The sequence below is a fragment of the Quercus suber genome, unplaced genomic scaffold (assembly GCF_002906115.3).
Source record: "Quercus suber isolate HL8 unplaced genomic scaffold, Cork oak 2.0 scaffold_555, whole genome shotgun sequence".
Lineage (NCBI taxonomy): Eukaryota > Viridiplantae > Streptophyta > Magnoliopsida > Fagales > Fagaceae > Quercus > Quercus suber.
The window spans coordinates 1-18,911 of NW_027070003.1; the positions used below are offsets into that span (position 1 = coordinate 1).

General features: G+C 34.4%; 1 protein-coding gene across 3 annotated transcripts; it reads right to left on the bottom strand.

Moving 5' to 3' along the window:
* Window positions 1-3,205: 3,205 nt before the first annotated feature.
* On the bottom strand, window positions 3,206-18,858 carry LOC111987382 (E3 ubiquitin-protein ligase BRE1-like 2). 3 transcript variants are annotated; one of them, XM_024019096.2, is made up of 19 exons: window positions 18,688-18,858; window positions 16,483-16,644; window positions 12,637-12,724; window positions 12,282-12,512; window positions 11,944-12,111; window positions 11,517-11,710; window positions 11,313-11,396; window positions 11,073-11,192; window positions 10,805-10,991; window positions 10,559-10,719; window positions 9,359-9,430; window positions 8,564-8,640; window positions 6,690-6,884; window positions 5,354-5,426; window positions 5,123-5,209; window positions 4,858-4,995; window positions 4,583-4,785; window positions 3,782-3,944; window positions 3,206-3,589 (listed from the first exon to the last, which is right to left on the bottom strand). In XM_024019096.2, the coding sequence occupies exons 1-19, from the start codon at window positions 18,808-18,810 to the stop codon at window positions 3,458-3,460; spliced, it is 2,658 nt and encodes an 885-aa protein (XP_023874864.2). In that variant the 5' UTR covers window positions 18,811-18,858; the 3' UTR covers window positions 3,206-3,457. The 3 variants fall into 3 exon arrangements, with proteins under 3 accessions (XP_023874864.2, XP_023874866.2, XP_065620457.1); XM_024019098.2 differs by lacking the exons at window positions 12,637-12,724; window positions 16,483-16,644; window positions 18,688-18,858 and having other exon boundaries at window positions 12,264-12,370; XM_065764385.1 differs by lacking the exons at window positions 12,282-12,512; window positions 12,637-12,724; window positions 16,483-16,644; window positions 18,688-18,858 and adding an exon at window positions 12,259-12,277.
* Window positions 18,859-18,911: the final 53 nt, after the last annotated feature.

Sequence of the window (18,911 nt, forward strand, 5' to 3'; positions counted from 1 at the left end):
TGCTGTTCGCATACTAATGAAGTTTGGGAATCATTTAAGTGATGGTTCTTTGGATTTATTGAAATGTAATTATTCTAAAGTTGCCATTATTTCTGAGATGCTCCACTCTCGAAAAAGGCTACATTCAGGTAATGGATTGCTACCTCATTTGGATAATCATAATAGCAGTTCAACTTTCGTATTGACTCCCAAACAGTGTTGCTTAGCAATATTTTTTCTTTTCTTCACCCTGTAATTTGGTTTACTTAAAATCTTGATTTTTTATACTTTTCCTATCACCTTGAGCCACTGATGCTTAACAGCCAACATTACCAGATGAAAACTAGCTGTTACAGAAACAATTTAATGACTAGCTTTTCAAATTTCTCAGGGAAATCCTTATGAACTTTAAAATATTTTTGCCAAAATTAGGCATAGGCTGACAGGAATCACAGGACAAAATTTGTTAAAATCTTACAGGATAACATGTTTTTATAATATTTATGTATTACCATTGTAATCCATGCCTAAAATTTCAGAAATAGAGAATTAACAATTAATTCATCTAGGTATTTCTTCTCATTAGTCTGGCTGTTAACTAGAGGTTGGGCCTTGGTATGATAGCAAGAGCCTTCCACCAAAAGCGAGTTTGGGAATCAGCCTCTCAAAAAACAAAAAGGGGAGTAAGGTTACCTACCATGATCTCTCCCAAACCTCACAAAAGTGGGAGCATTGTGCACCGGGTACAACCTTTTTAGTCTTGATTTTAATTGTTTAATAAAAAGCTTTAAAATGCAGGAACTTCACCTTCAATATATCATCATCTGGGCCCTGAAAGCAAAAGCTTCCACTCTGCTATGCCTAATTGGCTAAGTTGGGGCAATATATTTCAACTTTTTTTCCTTGGGAATATTGAAACAAATTCAAATATGAATTATAATTTTATATTTTCTCTTCCCAGATTTCTCAGCAACCAAACACAGTGTAAGGAAGATGTTTAACTTTCATTCATTTGGGTAACATACGTATTAACCATCAAAGGAAAGCAAGTATAGTCAAATCCACAAACCTGGTTTCCCTTGTATGTTCTCCAGCCACTGAGAGAACCCAAAATCACCAGATTCACCAGCTCCACCATCACCATTTTCCAATTCTAAATGAAACGACAACACAATAAAATAAAATAAATTAAAAAGCTTTACATGGAAAGACAACATCTTTACATTGAAAAACCCAGAAAAAGAAGCAAATAAGTGAACCCCATTATCAAGCAATAGTGTATATTTATATTAGAAGTAAACCTGAGACAAGTGGGTTAGATTGAGATCCAGCCAAGCCAGCCTTCAAGAGGGCATAGAAGATGCATAGCCTACCAGCCCACAAAACAGGAGCTTCAAGCAGAGAAGCATGAGTAGTGAGAGTGAAAGCTCTCTTACTGTGTGATCTTCTTTTACTACTCAAACAAAGTAACCTTTTGAAGACATTTGTGGGTACTTGAGTTTGAAAGTCTGGAAAGAAGGAGTTGGGCAACAGCAAAGTCGTGGGATTGAGATTGCTGGTATAGTTTTTGGATTCAAAAGGTGATGTGAAGCTGCTGCTGTGTACAAGAGAGAGAAGCATTTCTTTCTTTCTTTCTTTTTTTCTTATTGCCTTGACACTCAAAAAGTCAGGAAATGATCTCTTGAGAGTGAGAGAGAAATATGAGAAGGTGTCGGTTTGGGCACAATGATTTTATCTTCCAAAGTGAGAAACGGCGTCGTGCTGACTTGTGATCATAATAATCATGTTAATAAATCATATTAAAAAAAGTTTTAACAAAATTATTATGAAAAATATAAAATGAAAAAATTTTATTTTCTTTATTATTTTCTCATAAAATATTTTTGAAAATAGTTTATAAACTAATGATTTTGTTTACATTTTCCATATTATGTATATAGTTATATACTATATTTTGATAATACACAGGCAAATGATGAAATTTAATTGTTTGTCAGGTTTATCCAATCTCATTTCTTTGAATATATTTCGGACCAAAAAAATTTAAGGAAAAAAATCCCTCAAATCTTTAATTTTCAATAAAAATTTATTAAATTAAGAATATTCTTGGAATCTGCTTATTTTACTAAAATTGAAAATTTTTTGCTAAAAATATTGTAGATAAATATAAAAATTAGGTGAAACAATACAGTTGGACCAATAAATAATATCAAAAAGTACAGTAAAACTTATAAATAATAGCAAAAATAAACTGAATAGAAAAATAAGTTAGTAAAAATAATCTTCGAACACTTAAGTGTGCGTTTTTTTAGCAACACGTCTGCATTGAAGTTGGCGTCTGCATTTTTTGGCTAGTCCCATGACACTATTCATGGATCAGTCAAAACACAAAAACGCGTGAACAATAGCAAGTGAACAATATTTTATCTTTTAAAAAATATTTTATTACAGTGTTTTCAATAATTAGTTTTCAAATTTTAAACAAATAAACGATATCTAAACATACCCTAACTATAACTTCCTTAAATTTCTAATTTCGATCCTCAATTCTATATTTGGATGGAGGAGTATTTGAGAGGGCTTAAAAAATGCAATAATAGAAGCAGAAAATAAATAAATAGATATATGAATTGGATTGGAAAGGAATTCAAAGCTTGGCTGCTAGCTGCTTATAATATTGGTTTAGATTGCAGACGAATGGGATGGTGATGGAGACTGAAGGAGCATGGGCCCTACAATCAAGTATAAAATATCTTTATCCAGTAATAACAAAAGAACAAAGCCAGGCCACGTGGATGTGGATGATTTTCATGTCACTGTCACCTTATCCATAAAGATGGCCAACAGGAATTAAATTCTCCTTCTCCGCTTACTGTTGTAGCATCTGCGCGTTGAGACTAGTCTGAGTATCTAATTATTTTCATAGGTATATGCAATCTTCCGTATCACTAGCACCAAATTATTACAAGAAAAAATCTTATAGGAGTTGCCCCTATATTCTAGCTAAAGATTTCAAATTCAAAATTTCATAAATATCATGAAGCTCAGGAACTACTAAACCAAACTCATAGGGTTAATGTATACTAATTTTCCATTCAATGAATTCCATGTAGAGTTTAAAGAGAGAGATTAATAGCTTAAAATTCAATTCGAAGCTTTCCATTTTTTTTGGGTTGTGTAGGTAATTATTTAATATGAAATAAAAATAAATAAATAAAAGTCCATGTAGAAAAAGGATGAGCACTTATATGATTGAAAATTGAAATCCAGCTATCAGGTTCAAGTCTCCTAAGTGCCAATGCACATGGGACATGGCATTCGGGTGGGCAGGGAGGCATGTATATTTTCCTGTCTATTTTTATTTTGATTTAAATTTAAAATCCCTTTCTATTACGAAAGAACCAACAGCTACAAAGGGGTTGGGGCTTCGTAGATGCTAAGTTGCTAACTACAACTACAGAATTACGTTGAAGCTCTTCTATATCTTTACAAACCGAACGTCATTTTGACCAAATGCATTTCCACATGCGGGACACTTCCGATGGCGAATCTCTAGGTTTTTTTGGATGCATGGATTGCAGAAAAGATGATAGCACTTCACGATTACAACCTGTCAGGATATAAATCACACCCACATCCATCAGTGTAACAGAATATACACACACTGAAACAAAATAATAATAATAATAAACTAATTTAAAGGATTTCACAAGGTCAATGAACTTAAATCTTGTAAACATATAGCTAGAAATGAAAAGACAGATCGCAGGGGTGTAAGCTTGCATGCAATGAGCACACTTACCTCCTTTGGCCGATCAGAACACACGCTGCACTTTAGAATAGACTTGCAACTCTTGATTTCATCTTGGAGTTTCTGTATTGCAGCCTCTCCAGTTTCAGAACTCATCTCGGCAACCTTGATATTCAATTCCCTAAGGTCGTCCTCAAGCTTCTTCCTTGAGCTTCTGCTCAACACAATTCCATCTAATTAGATGCAAATTTAGCTTGAAACATAAACAATTTATAGGTGCTTAAATAGCTATGATCCATTTCTGTAATAACCAAAGAGCTACTAACTCTACATAAAGAAATCCCCCAACTTCGATAATCTGATTATGAAATAGCATCAAATTGTAACAACGGATTTGTAGCTTAGTATGACATGCTTTCTTGACAAGCATATACTATATCTGCATCTGCCTACCCCCTACACAAGCCCAAAAAAAAAAGTGATAGCCCTTCACCCATAGATCCACATGCCAAAAGTCAATTTCAAAGAAGCTTCACAGCCATCAATTAACAGATTGAAGTAAAATGGTTCCAATATCACATTCACTTCAGTGAAATACTAGATCGGTATTGCCATGTTATATCAATGGAAAACCAACCTTCTGAATTAGAAGCAGGTCAGAAATGGCATCATGCACACACACACACACACAAAAAACACTGTACCAAGTGACAAATTACCTACTCCTTCTATGTTCTAAACTATAAATTTGTGGTAGAGGTAGTTGTGTGATGCATACACAAAATCAGAAGTTCCTCAATAGACTATTATAATTTAAATGAACTCAACTCCCGAACGAGGAAAAAAAAACACCTTTCATTCTCTAAATCCATTTGGATATCATCCATATCCTGCTGGATTTGCTCATATTCCTTCTCAGAGGAAGCAGTAGCAGATTTAAGCCACTTCAACTCCTTCTCAGCATCAGTCAATTCCCACTTGGCTGTTTCCAGGTTGACTGCAAGATGTCTTTCTTCGTGAGTACATTTAATGGCTTCTGTCAGACAAGGCTCCATCTGCATTATTTAACTTTGGGTTGATAAAGGACCTAAGTAGCAAACTTCCTTTTGAGTACGGGGAATCCTTACCTGCTCTTCACTGTGAGAAATCCTCATTTTTAAGGATTCTATTGATGCATTAATTTGCTGAAGTTGCTTTTCCAATGCATGCTTCTCAGAGAGTAAAGCGCTCTGTGCCTGCTTTGTCTTCACACTCTCGGAAACAAGCTGCATTGAGGATCTCATGAAAAAATTAGGAATGACCAGCCCATGCATTGGACTGCAGAACTGCCGGAAAACAAAGAAGGCAGAGCATAACAAAACTAGCATCAATGCAGATAATAACAAGACAAACCTTGAGATTATAATCGTCCCTCTCAGTCACCTGCTGCAACAGATGTTGGTTCTGTGTCTGCATATCTTCATATGCTTGACCAATGGTCTGCAGGAAAATAATAAATCAATCGACAAGAAAACAATAAGGCAGAAAAAAGGGGAGATGTAGTGCAAGATATTAAGGAACCAAATTTGAAGCTGATTGTGAGACTCAAAATCAAAAAGAAAAATTTTAAAAACCCTGGGGTACCTCAATTTCTGCTATGTATGCCTCTGCTTCTGCGTCTTTATTTCTAATAGCCTCGGTAAGCTCCAAAACATCCCTGTACAAAAATTGAAAGCATAGACCACAAAGGTTTTAATTGTCAAATTTTTTCTCTAGTTGCAAGCTTGAAGAACAATCCGCAGTATCAATGATAAATATCTTCGTAGCAAGCAAAGCAAGAAGAGTGTATATATACATCTATTTGCAATAGAATAAAATTCCAAAACTCCCAACTAAAAAGTAGAGAGATTATTGATCTTTAAAAAATAATACTAAAAAGATAAAGACAGATCGAATCTGCAAAATCGTAAAACCAGCAAAACTTACGCATACAGCATAATTCCACGATACTTATTCTCCTAGTTGAGCCCTGTTTACAGCCAACTCCACTTCATTCTAAAAGCCATATATTGGAACTGCCATCCCTCTCATTCAGAACCTCACATGGCATGAATATGCGTTCCAACTGAGAACCAAACTGAGTTTCCAGACACACGGTGTCATCAAAATGCCCCAACTCAACGAATTCTTTAGAAGTATATCCTTTATGATAAACCCATATCATTTATACTTTCATACATGATTCAACCAACAGAACTAAGTATCTATTTCAACACCTTACATCCTCTCCTAGAAAGAAGAGGACACTACAGAGAATTAAAGAAATCAACCACGTCTACTGCATCATGACCAAAATAAAAAATTAAAACCATTTCTACATATCACTTGTTATTTTAAAAAATAAAAAAAGTAATACCCTGTGCGCAGAAGTAATACACAAGATAGCATAATAACTACAAGCAAATGAAAGGTCCTAAGGAAAGATGTCTTCTGTTGCATCTCCAAAGCTTCCACATCTTCAAAAGAGTGATAATTACACTCCATTTACCATATCCACATCAAGCATAAGGGGGGCTAAATTCTAAACAGTGGAAGAGTGTTTACCAAACCAACTCCTTTGACCAGCCAGTAGGTCAATCACTCTATTTGGCATCACCCACTGAACACCCCCACCCCTCTCTCTCAAAAAAAAAAAGACACAAACACATTAAAAAAAAAAAACTACATAAAGCATATGCAAGATCACAATGAAGAATACGAAAAAGAAAAAGCAAAACATCACTCTCATCCTTTAACCTTCCCCCATGCCCCTTAAGAAAAAGGAAAAAAAAAAAACATTTCCTTAAGTTTGTCATAGGAAGAAATCCAATTGAAACACGCACACACACATATTGTCATCCAACTACAGATTTTCAAAACCAAAAAACCCCTTCAATGTGGATACAATTTTAGATGAAGAAAAAAAAAAAAGAGAAGCAACCTCTCAGAAGCATCCAATTTAACCCTTAAATCGGCTATTTCAGCTTCAGCAGCAGAAAGCCTTTGTTGGCAAGCAGCCTCAGCTTCATTGGCAGCTTTCACTCTCAACTCTAGACTATGTTCATCTAAAGCATTTCTCAAGACTTCAGCTTGTGAGTGAGCTCTGCGTTCTGATTCTTTGATTTCCATCAAATCTCTGCAATTCAAAATTAAAGGGTTAAATGTATGAATATGAGATGCATTTACCACCCATTAAGAAGGAGGGAAAGCAGTGTGAAATAAGGGGCAAAATTTGTAAATTAGCCAGTGTCATTAAAAGTGCACTTAGGTGCGCTTAAAGCCCCAAGGTCTGAGCGCTTCACTTGGCCAAAAAAGAGCTCATTTAATAAAGCGCACTTTAGGCACGCTTTTTTGAAGCTTCTTGAAGAAGAAGCACAAAGTAGGTCAAGGCACGCTTTTTTATTTTATCGTTAAAAAAAAAATATATGAATCATCAAAATTAATTGCTTGATCTTGAAAGAAATGACATGGACCAATGATTTACTATACAACCACTATTCTTAAGGTGTTGTATTACACAATTTTTTTTATTTACATGTCAAAAGATACGAACAATAATTTACTATTCTTGTGCTTTTTGGTCTCTGATTTCTAGATGTATGTTGATTGAACCATATACATCATTCGATCATAACTATCATGGTTATGTATTTTTATAAAGCACAAGAGAAAAAAATTTTATGTTTAAACTTTCTACTTATGATATTGTCCATTGATAATTGTTTTCAATTAAGTATATATAAATTTTAAGAATTGAAATAACTTAAGCAAAGTTTAAATACAAACATTATACAATTGCACTTTACCTAATTAGTAAAATATACAAATTTTGAGTTTATATATATATATATATATTTATATGTTACGAATATTTCTATTAAAGGTTATTAGATATTATATTTGAAAAATGTGCGTTTTACTTCAATGAGGCACACACTTGTGCTTTGCTCCTAGGCTCCAAGAGGCCTATGTGCACTTTGACACTTTTACCAACACTGAAATTAGCATATATACCAAAATGTTTACCTAGAGAGCTAAATCTGTCATTATATCCTAACAAGTTGTATACCAAAATCATTTAAATCACATACGCATCTGATTCTCATCCTTCTATCTATGCAGAGACAAAAAAAACTCTTCTAAAACAAAATGCATAGTACTTATGAGTTGTTACCCTTGAACATAATGGAATATCCATTGAACCGCTGTCATAACTGAAAGAAGTGGCAAGAGTACTATGTCTGTTCAAAGATACAACCATTCTGCTGATTGATACTCAATCCATCATTTGGACAGATATCTCTCACGCATAAAAGGATTTTATAGATTCAGACTTGTGACTTTCTTTTATATTAGCACAACTACAATGATTACCACCTTTACTCATAGCTAATCTTCCTCTCAAACATAATAGTTACATATACATCCCAAGCATGAGTAATGAAATGTTGAAAAAGGAAAGAAAACATTAAGAGTGACATTTACAGAAGGAGATGCTGAAAATTCTTGATATGTCCTCTTACTATTCATTTTTTATATAGGAATCAATGGTTCCAATAAGATAAGAAATATTTGTGAATGGGACAGCTGGTAGGGACACATCAGCACTAGAAAATTCCAAACCCTTCTAGAAAGGTACTACCCATACAACATGAGTACAACCCAAAATATCATTATTTTTCTATTTCTCAAAAAGAAACAATTACAACAAATAATACCAAGATATCAGCTTTTACTTTTTAAGTATGAAACATATTGATACCATCACTTTCATATTTAACAACATAAACCATTAGATAAGGATCCTCAATTTACCTATTGTCATGACTTTCCTGTCCATACAAGTCCAAAAAGATTTGCAGTTCCAGTTTTTCCTTCTGCAACTTATCAATCTGCAATATGTTTGTCCTTATCATTTTCTATATAAGCTCAGTTATAGAACAGTCCGGAAAATCTTAAAAATCATAATTCATATACTTCAAAAGAAATGATCACTTAATCCAAAGCTTAAGCACATATATCTCCATGTGCTTTTTTTTTTTTTGGTGTGTTTCATTCTCTTCTTTTCCTTGTTCTTGTCTAGGCAACAACTTCAAATATTTTCATCTCATATATTCATGATTCGTACCAAATTTCACTGGAAAACATTTTCCAACATTCTATTTGACTGAAAACCATCATCAGAATGTAATCCTGTTTCCATAATCATGCAAGTCAGTTGTGACCTATAACCACAAAATGCAGATATAGCACATGATAAACCAAATTCACGAATTTTTCAATAGGGAAATCAGAAACGAAACTGGGGGAAAAAATGCATTTAATATCTAATTTGACTGAGCAGGAAATATTCTAGAGGGACAGATATGACGAGGATGCTTCAGTAAAATTGATTCTTTAAAAATAAAATGGGGGGTATCAGACAGCAAGGACAGAAATTCAAAGAATCTGTGTAATATAGGGTTGCATGAAAAATCAATACATAAGAAAAATATAATAACATCAATGCCAAAAGGATCCCACCAAATAGTTGAGGAAAAATCATACAACTAAGAACTAACAAGAAGTAGTGTTGAAGCATGTGATCATAACTAGAATTGAGAATCTTACCAGTTCCTTAAGAGACTTGATCTCCATCATCTGTTCAGCACATTTGTCTGCTAAGCTCTGCATTTCATTACTCTACACAAAAAACACAGGAAAAGGTAAATTTCAGAAAAGAGTCTTCTCATAAGAGAAAATGATGACAACATAGATATAGTATGAATAAAAGGAAAATCTTTAAGATGGAAAATTTAATAGTTTCAATTAGGGAGCAGATATTTGAGCCCTGAACATTTCCATTAGAAACACAAGGTGGTGCCCATAGAGCTAAAAGGCTCTTAGCCAAAGCTTAAAGAAATCTATGGATAGTATTTACTTATTCAATTTTTTTCATTTTTTGGTTTGGGGTAGTGGTGAGGGGAGTACAACTCTCCCTATATTGTGGTCACTTTCCTATCTCTACAATCACATTCTTGAAAGATCAATCTCAAAAATAGGTAGCCAAATATGATGTGGGTAGTAAAATAACAAACCTTTTGTATTTGTTTGGGGGTCAAGGGAGGGTACTCAACAATTCTGCCTATTTTGTGCCCAGTGCCCTTAGTCCACCCTACACCCCAACAGCATTACGTTGTCGCAGATTAATTGCCAACAAATATTTTCAATCTCAATTTTTAAAGGTGTATTCCAAAAAGAGAAATAGCCATAACATGGCTAGAGGCAATGAGAAAGGACATGATTGCTATTTTTTTAATGGTAATTACAAGAACCCAGAGGGTATGGAACCCACCACCTCACCATCCGTCTTGTTCTTACAAGGAGAGGAGATGAAATTTGAGCTAAAGCACATTGGCACCTAATTACTAAAATTTGTGGAGAATATGGCTCTAGGCATGGCTACAAATTACTAAGGAATTATCAAAAGTTGAGATCACTTTTTTTTTTTTGGTTGAAAAGTAAGAAATTTTTTAGATGGTGCTTTAAAAAACATCACAGCCAGGTACACGCAAATAGTACTTGAGTTACTACAAGACATGATCTAAAGTTACAAAAGTCCAGAAAGTCCAGCAAATCAGAAAAAGAAAGAACACTTAATGCAGCAATCCAATCATACATAGAGCTTGAGAATTTCATTTTTAACTCCAATGGCGAGTGATCATTCCCTTCAAATTTGAGGGTGTTCTGTTCACTCCAAATAGTCCACATGATGCATAAGAATAATTTGACTAACAAGAGAAGAAACAAAATAGGTAAATGAGACAAAACCTTCCTATCTAGTTGAGCTTTTAGAGACTGGGCTTCCTCACTTAAGGACAGTGCTTCATGGGCTGCCTCCTTCCATCGCTTCAATTGAGTTTCCATCATTCCCATTTCTTTAGACAAAGCCGAAGCCATTACACGAAACTCTGATTTAATATCCTTTCTCCCTGCAGTAAGTAACACCCTTAAAAACCAGAAGCTCCAGAAAATTGCCCCCATAAAAATAAATTAAAATCAAATGTGTAATTTGACCTGCATCCTGCACAGCTTCTTCCATCTTAATCTCCAGCTCATTTTTTTCATCGATACGTTTCTGTAGCTGAAGCTCCAGCTCTCCAATCCTAGATTCAGCATTATCAATGGCATTCCTCAAAGCATCTGCTGATTCTAGTTTTACACTCACCTCCTTCTCCCTTCTCATGATAAGAGGCCTTTCAGCCTGAAATTATAATTTTAAAAAAGACCCATATAGAACAAGCAAAAAAAGCAAGTGCCAACACGTAAGACAAGACAGTTCAACCTGCAGAGACTCTGTCAATACTTTGTACTGCTCCACTTCAGCATTCCAATGTTGGAGTTGATCATTTCGCAAAGAGTACAATCGGGATAAGCGAATATATTTTTCATCCTTCAGTTCATTCTGTACGAGTACAATATCAAAAGTGAGATTCATGCATATAATTAAAGTGAATATAAAATGAGGCCCTGAGATAAAAGGAATATCAACTATTGAAGATGAAAAGAATTCAATCTCAGAGACCTGAAGATCTTGCAATTGTTTTGACAAGCTTAGATTTTCTCCCTGTGCATCTTGAACCTCAGAAAGACGATCTTCTGCCAGTATCTACATTATTTGTTTAAACACATGCCTGGTTAGAGAGGGATTTTTTTTTGGGGGGGGGAGGGGGGGGGGGTGGGGGTGGGGTGGGGCGTTGTGGTAAGCAACTCATTTATATTGTGATACCTTTGATTCCTCAATAGAGTCCTTCAATTCCCGCAAACCCATTGTCCTATCTACAGGCTTTTCCGGTGACAAGTCTCCATTGGCTGTACCATGAGTGGGGGTATGCATCCCAGATGCTACATCCTTTTGCATTTTCAGATTGACTAGTTTTCTTCTACTCTCTTCAAGTTCAGCAACACACTCGTCCAGCTCACCTTTCAACAAAAACAGAAGATATACACATCAATATACAATCTAGAGGTCTCGTGTGATGGATACACAACTAGTAAATTGTGGTACTGTAGAATTATCTGCCTGCACGCTTCTTGAATCTGGGATGCATACCCCCACTCATGGTAATCTTGATACTTATACATTTACAAGTAAGAGAATAAATTTGTGCCGCAATAATGTAAATTATATGTTCAGAAAGAACTATCTTAGAGACCTGCAAGGCGCTTAATCTCAGATTCATGAATTGAATGGCTGCTAATGTAAGTTTGAATCTTCTCAATGTATTCTTTATGCTTCAAATGGAGAATATCAATCACTTTACCCAGCTTGATAGCCTCCTCTTTCATAATATCATCAATCTTTGACAATTGGATGATGGCATCTGAGAACCCCAAAAGTGTTATAATGACATAATCAATACAAATCTCATGAAAAAGACACTACTGCAAAGATTAACCAAAAAAAAAAAAAAACAGACCAACCTAAACATAAAAAACAGATATGAAGAATGATGAATTAACAATTGGACCTCACATCAAGATTTCTTCTGACCTTCTGAAGATAGTTTTCCATGCAAAGCACGGGCAATGCTCTCAGTCCTCACCCTTTGATCATCAATTGAATCTTGCAGGATTTTCAACAACTCCCTAGTAGATGAATGACGCAAAGCAAGGGCATCTTCAACATATCTAATGATCTCATCACTACCATTGGCTTCAATAGAATCCCTTTGTAGCAGTCTACAAAGAAATATTTCCTCAGCAGGACATGATGGGATTGAACCTAGAATGTATCTCAAGTCAATCAACCTTATATGACATGAAAAATCTTGGAAGTCCAATTAAGCTGTCATGGGAAATACAACAGAGTACATATGTTTATTGAAAAAATTAGAGAAAAAAAATACCTCGAGAGTGATGAGCAAGGTCCAGAAATTCCAAAGCAACCTGGCCTGCCCCAGCTCGCACCCCAAGAAGGATTAAGTCATCAACCAACTATACAGCAAAACAATGAAATTTTTTATTGGGAACTTCAGTCATTATGGACTAGAAAATGTAAGCATGAACAGAAAGTGCATATCTATACTGTCTAAAAAAACGGTCACTTTAGAATTTAATTCCACCCTTCTGCCATTGTGCCACGTAGGATCCCACCGCTCACTTTTTCTATTATTTTTTCTTCTTCTTCTTCAATAAGTCTTAATTATTAATGCTTAAACAATTTTCAGTTTTCCTCTTTAACCCTCCTCCATTTGGCTCTTCCTCTTTCCATCAAACACCTCCAATTGCCCATGACATTAATCTCTTTCCTTATTTACCTGCTCCCTTGTTATTCACATTTAATTAATTTTTTTCCCATCTTCCCCACTCTTGTTATTTCTTATTTAATAGTGATTAATTGATGCTTGATATGCTTTCACAATTTTTGACTTCCTTCTTTAACATCTCCTATTAATTCTTCTCCCCAATTTAGCTCTTCCTCTCCATCAAACCCCTTTGTTGCCCCATGACATATTTCTTTTCCTTGTGGACAGAATTTACCTCCAAATCAGTTTAAAGGAAAATTTCTCCAATCCACTACGTGGCAATTGAAATGACCATCAACATGCACTTATAGACATTGACCTATTTAATGAGTAATGTGATTTAATAGACCTGGATGATTTTAATGAACCACCACATAACAGGTTGGAAGAAATTACTTGAAATTGATTTGGAGGAAAACTTTATCTTTTACTTTTTATCTGCTCCTTCATTGTTCACACTTTTTTTTTCCTACTTTTTTTCATAAGAAAAGAATTTGTAGAAAGGCTAAAAACAAATTAATTAAAATTGTTAAAATAAAATAAGACTATATTAAAATCCCCTGCTTTTTTATTGTTTCTTCTTTTCTCTCCAATAATCTCTTAGTTGCCCCATGACGTTAATTTATTTCCCTTAAGGATAGAGTTTACCTCCAAATTGATTATACCATTTTGGAGGAAAATCCCTCCATCCCACTACACTGTGATTGAAACAAACACTCGAATGTACTATTAGTCAAGGACCTATTTAATGAAAGACAAAATTTAGCTACAAAATTGGTTGTAGCCTTAAGTTACAATCTTTCTTAATATCTTTTTATTACAGATGAATTTTGACAAATCCACCATTGGATTACATATTCTTCTTATATCCTCTACGCTTGCAAAAATTTAATTTCTAGAAAATTAAAAATCAATAACTAAGTTATCAATAAATTATTTAAATTGCAAGTTTTTATAACTCAAAATTATGCATAAAATATAAGTTTATAGATTATATGATAAATAGTATCTAATTGACACAAAATTTGATATGTGTATTAAGAGCGTAAAAAACATACAATTTAACGGTTAGATTTACAAAATATGTGGTAATGTTCATTTTATTGAGTAAGATTATAACCTTAGGCTACAACCAATTTTATAGCTAAACTTTGTCTTTTAATAAATCTTGTGACTTATTTAAAAATTTAAAATGTAATTTGATTTAATACACGTTGATGGTTTTATGATTATGAATCTCCACATGATGGATTGGCAAAGATTCCTTCAAACCATTTTGTAGAAAAACTCTGTCCTTTCATTATTTACTGGCTCCTTCATTATTCACATTTAATTATTTTTTATTTTTTATTTTTCCTACTTCCTTGCCCTTTAATTATTTCTTATTTTCTCCACAAATCTCTCATTTCTCTTTATTTTCCTCTTAAGTCCCTTTGATTTTACTAATTTACCATTCTTATTATTGTTTTTTATGACAAGGAACCTCTTCAAGGCAAGGCAACTTTGTGTACCCACCCTTGTCAAGTAAACCTTGGATACACGACCCCGTCTATATGATACACATGCAAGAACCGTGTACCGGGTAATTTAAGGACTTGAATCAGAGACCTCATGGGGGGTTCCCATGAGGCCAACCAATTGAGCTAACCCATGCGGCCCCAATTTACCATTAAATTGATGCTTTATTTGTTTCAAAACTCTTTCCTAATCTAATGGTTGAATGCCTCCACAAATTTTTGCTTCCCTATTACGCCTTCAACTCTCCTTCCCACAACCCAACCCAACCCCTTCAACTCTTCCTCCCTCCATCAAACCCAATAAACTTTTCAAACCCCTCTAGTTGCCCAAGAAATTAATTTTTTTCTTAAATTATTACATTTACTCCTTCAGCCCCTTATATTCTAGCATTTAAAGTTCATTCCTCTCTTTCTCCTTCTTCACCCTAGATTCCCCATAAACAAAAATATGATAGTAATGGGTTTCAAAACATTTCCAATGTGAATTTTTTTTTCAATACTATATTTTTAGATTTGCATATGCTCTCTCTCTCTCTCTCTCTAACCTTATTTATTTTCATGCTTTTTTGTTCACAGATTTCTTTCTTATTTTTTATTGACTGAGGATAGACTATAGAGGTTCACAGAATGGGGCGATGGTATTTCCTTGCCAAAGGAGGAAAACAAAGGACCTAAAACAGAGAAATTAGACAATAAGTATAGATTTTCTGATCAACAACAAGAAGAAAGCCTTAGCCCCAAAATTTGGGGTTAGCTATAGATCCTCAACAGATTAGATTGGGTTAGTCACATGAATAACTGGGTTAAATACTTTGTTAACAAATACGTTATGGAGTTTTACATGCTTAAGTTTTGTTAGTAACTTCACCTTCTAGTCTGTTACTACTCTTTATAATTCATGCTAACCCACTAGCGATCTTCCAAAATTGCCAACATTTTATCCTTTTTGGGCCTTGCTAATTGGTTTGTATTAAATTTAGTGCTAAGGTTCCCTTTCTCATAACTCATAGCACAAGGTGTATTGTTGCAATGACTAAAGCTCTTCCATTTGGATACTAATATGTTGTTTTTGTGGTTATTTTATTGGAAGATTGATTAAGGGATACATTGTGATCACAACATTTGATATAATACAGTATTTTTAGACTTAAATTAAATTTGGAAATTTCTTTGTGTTTTGCTTCATGCATTGTTTTTTTTTTTTTTTTTTTTTGTAATTACAGTATCTTCCCATTAAAAAATTGTTTTTTTTAAATAAATAAATGATCGTATTCTGAAAGAACTACCCCATGAACAGTACAAAGCATAAGATAGTCCCAGAAATTGTATCCAAAGAATTACAATTAAAGGATATTGAATTAGCAAACTCGGTGATAGTACCACTGTCCCTTAAACCCAAGACAGTTAGACCATTCACTAAGTAACCAAAGAAAGAAAGCCTCAACTGCACTTCTGACACTTCCACACCTTCAAAAGTACAGGAATTCCACACTTGCCACAGCACATACAAAGGAGCTAAATTCCACGCAGCGGACAAGCAATTGTTGAACCAATTCAACCAACCAACCAATGCATCAACTATTATGCATAGCATCACCCAAACAACTCCAAGGAGACTAAATGCATAGGCAAACTCACAATGAAGTAACAAATGCACAGTATTTACCTAGCCAATTCCTCTTAAAACATTATATGATTTGATTATTCACATTTTTACAAAATTTGTCACCATTCATGAATCTGGCCATATATTCCAAAAAAATTTGAATTAGGTAAGATTTTATGTGATGCTTTCTCCATTTAGCTATAGTGTTTGAATGGTGAGTCTTGAGAAAATTTTGGATTACATGCAATAATAGATGACTATACCATTGTTTTGAATGAATCCCATGCATCACACGGGCTTGTGACTATTAAACATAAGACTCACCTGATTCCAGAGTTGGTTCACTACAATTAATATATCATCATACGAACTTTGCTTGTCTTTTAATTCTTTAATCCTCGCCTCAATATCATGCAACTCTTGTTTTTGTATGTCTATCTGCTGAAGAAGTTTCTGATTCTGGTACTGGAGCACTGTAGCATCAACCTGCACAAATATGTATAACCATTTAGCAAAACATTTCTATCAATATGCCAGAACCATTCTCTGCAATATCTGTAAGATCATGCATAACAAGTCACACACAATGGGAAATACATAAACAAAGAAATTTCACTCTGAAACTACTTATTTTTATAAGGAAGGAAATAGATATAGTAAAAGCAACTAAAATGTTGTACAATCTGATGTCCAACCAATAAATATAATGGGCTAAGAACTCAGCAGTCTAAATGCTTCACTTTGAATTGAAAGATAGTTAATAAGAAGGATTGCTTGTGCTTGAGCAACACATGTAATTGTTTATATGATTAATCAAGAAATGTTCCAAACATTAATAGTGAGGATTGTTGTACAGTATGCTCTACAACGTGCAACTAATCTAAGTGAAGTTCTCCTACATCATCAAAAAAAAAAAAAAAATGTTCCAAAGATAAAGTCCATGTAGATGTAGGGGGCTCTAATGCCTAGATTGGATGCATAATTTTGTAGGGTAAAGAGATATATCTTTAGGCTTTGTTGATTTTTTCACAAAATGATCCCCTTCTTCTTTTTTTTCTATTTTTTTTTCTATTGGTAATTACACACACACCTGTTGGGTCTCGAACCCACGGCCTCACCCTTCACTTGCTCTTACAATGAGAAAATAATTATGTATTTCGCTCAAGAGTAGTCTGTAAATATACATCGTTCAACACTTGTGCTCTGTTCCATGTAACATAACAATCTTAATGCTCTCTTTGCTTACCCAGAAAATTAAGATTATATCACACCCAATAAAAAAATTAAAAAATTGAGATCGGTTTTCTCTTTTGATTTCCAATAATACATGTCACCCCAGCTGACTTTAAATTTGTACATCGCACATTTGAGGACCAGTCTTTATTTTCTCAAGACCCCAAACAGCGAATTCTTGGTTTTGTTTGGTTACGAGGATTTGATGAAAAATGCTGCGGCTTGATATGTATTTAATCGGACTAAGTGATCTGAGCTTTGTGGATTTTTCTCAAACAAAAACGCTTATAATGTTATTGATTTGAAATGACACTTTACATCTACCTGATTTCAAATCTACATATTAATAAACCTCAAATCCATCCATACATTTCATCAACAGGGAGGAAAAATGCCCTGTCATACTTTATTCAAGTCATTTAAACTAAAAATTCAAATCAAACCCCTCCTAAAAACTTCTATCAAAATGAACCATTTGTATTCATATTTTTTCAAGTTTCTTCGGTCTTACGTTTTTTTAGCAACCAGACTCAACTTAAGCTCAAAGGCAACCAACAAAATTCCTTATAAGCATATTTTTGGTTCCAACTTGATTGAGGATACATCCACTTCAGCTCAATTGCACCCAAACACTTCTTAGCCTATTAAACACGATATATAAAAATCTTTCTCAGCAACCAAACAGAAACAGCACTACAACTTCACCTGAATTGCACCTAATAGCTCTGATTTGACAATCAAGTCCAACTGAAATTAATACACTTCTTTTTTCTCATGAATTATGCTAAGGACACAAATTTTGGTACAATTTTGTGCCACAACTCGCCATATGGCGAGTTGTGATTGGTAAGGGTATGTCAGTGGGCCATGTGTCCCTAGCATAATTCTTTTCTCATTCCTCAACTCAAACAGTTATTTTAGACTAAAAATTAAAAAAATTCAAACTAGTTTCTTAAAGAAGCATAATTCATGGTCCCACTTCAATGAGGAGTGAAACAAATTCAACTTGATTCCACTAAATTTGACATAGTTTCTGCTCCCCCAGCCTCATATACTTGAAAACCCTAAAGAATTAACAATTTCAACCCTATAATTTCACAGAAATCAAAATAACAACAACTCTATGCCTAATTTGACAACGATCGCACACAAAAGCTGCAAGTAACGTCACATGCAAAATTGAATTCACACATTATTTTCATTCTACCGCTTCTACTATATCAGGAAAAAAAAAAAATTAAAGCTAATTTACCGGGGAACCAAACAGAAAGATTACAAGAGAGAGGATTTGCTTACGGTTTTGTTGGTTGATGGGGAAGTGGCGGCGGCGGTGGCGGAATTGCGAGGCGAGGCGGAGGAGACAGGGCTAAGGTGAGGACGCTTCGTCTCGGGCTCATCGTAGTCTGCTTCGTTCTCCATATTTTTTTTTTTTTTGGATTCACGCTTTTCTGCTTCTGACTCTGGAAACCGCCACACCAATACACTACCGTTACTACTTTTGGTTTTATATAACTGTGTGT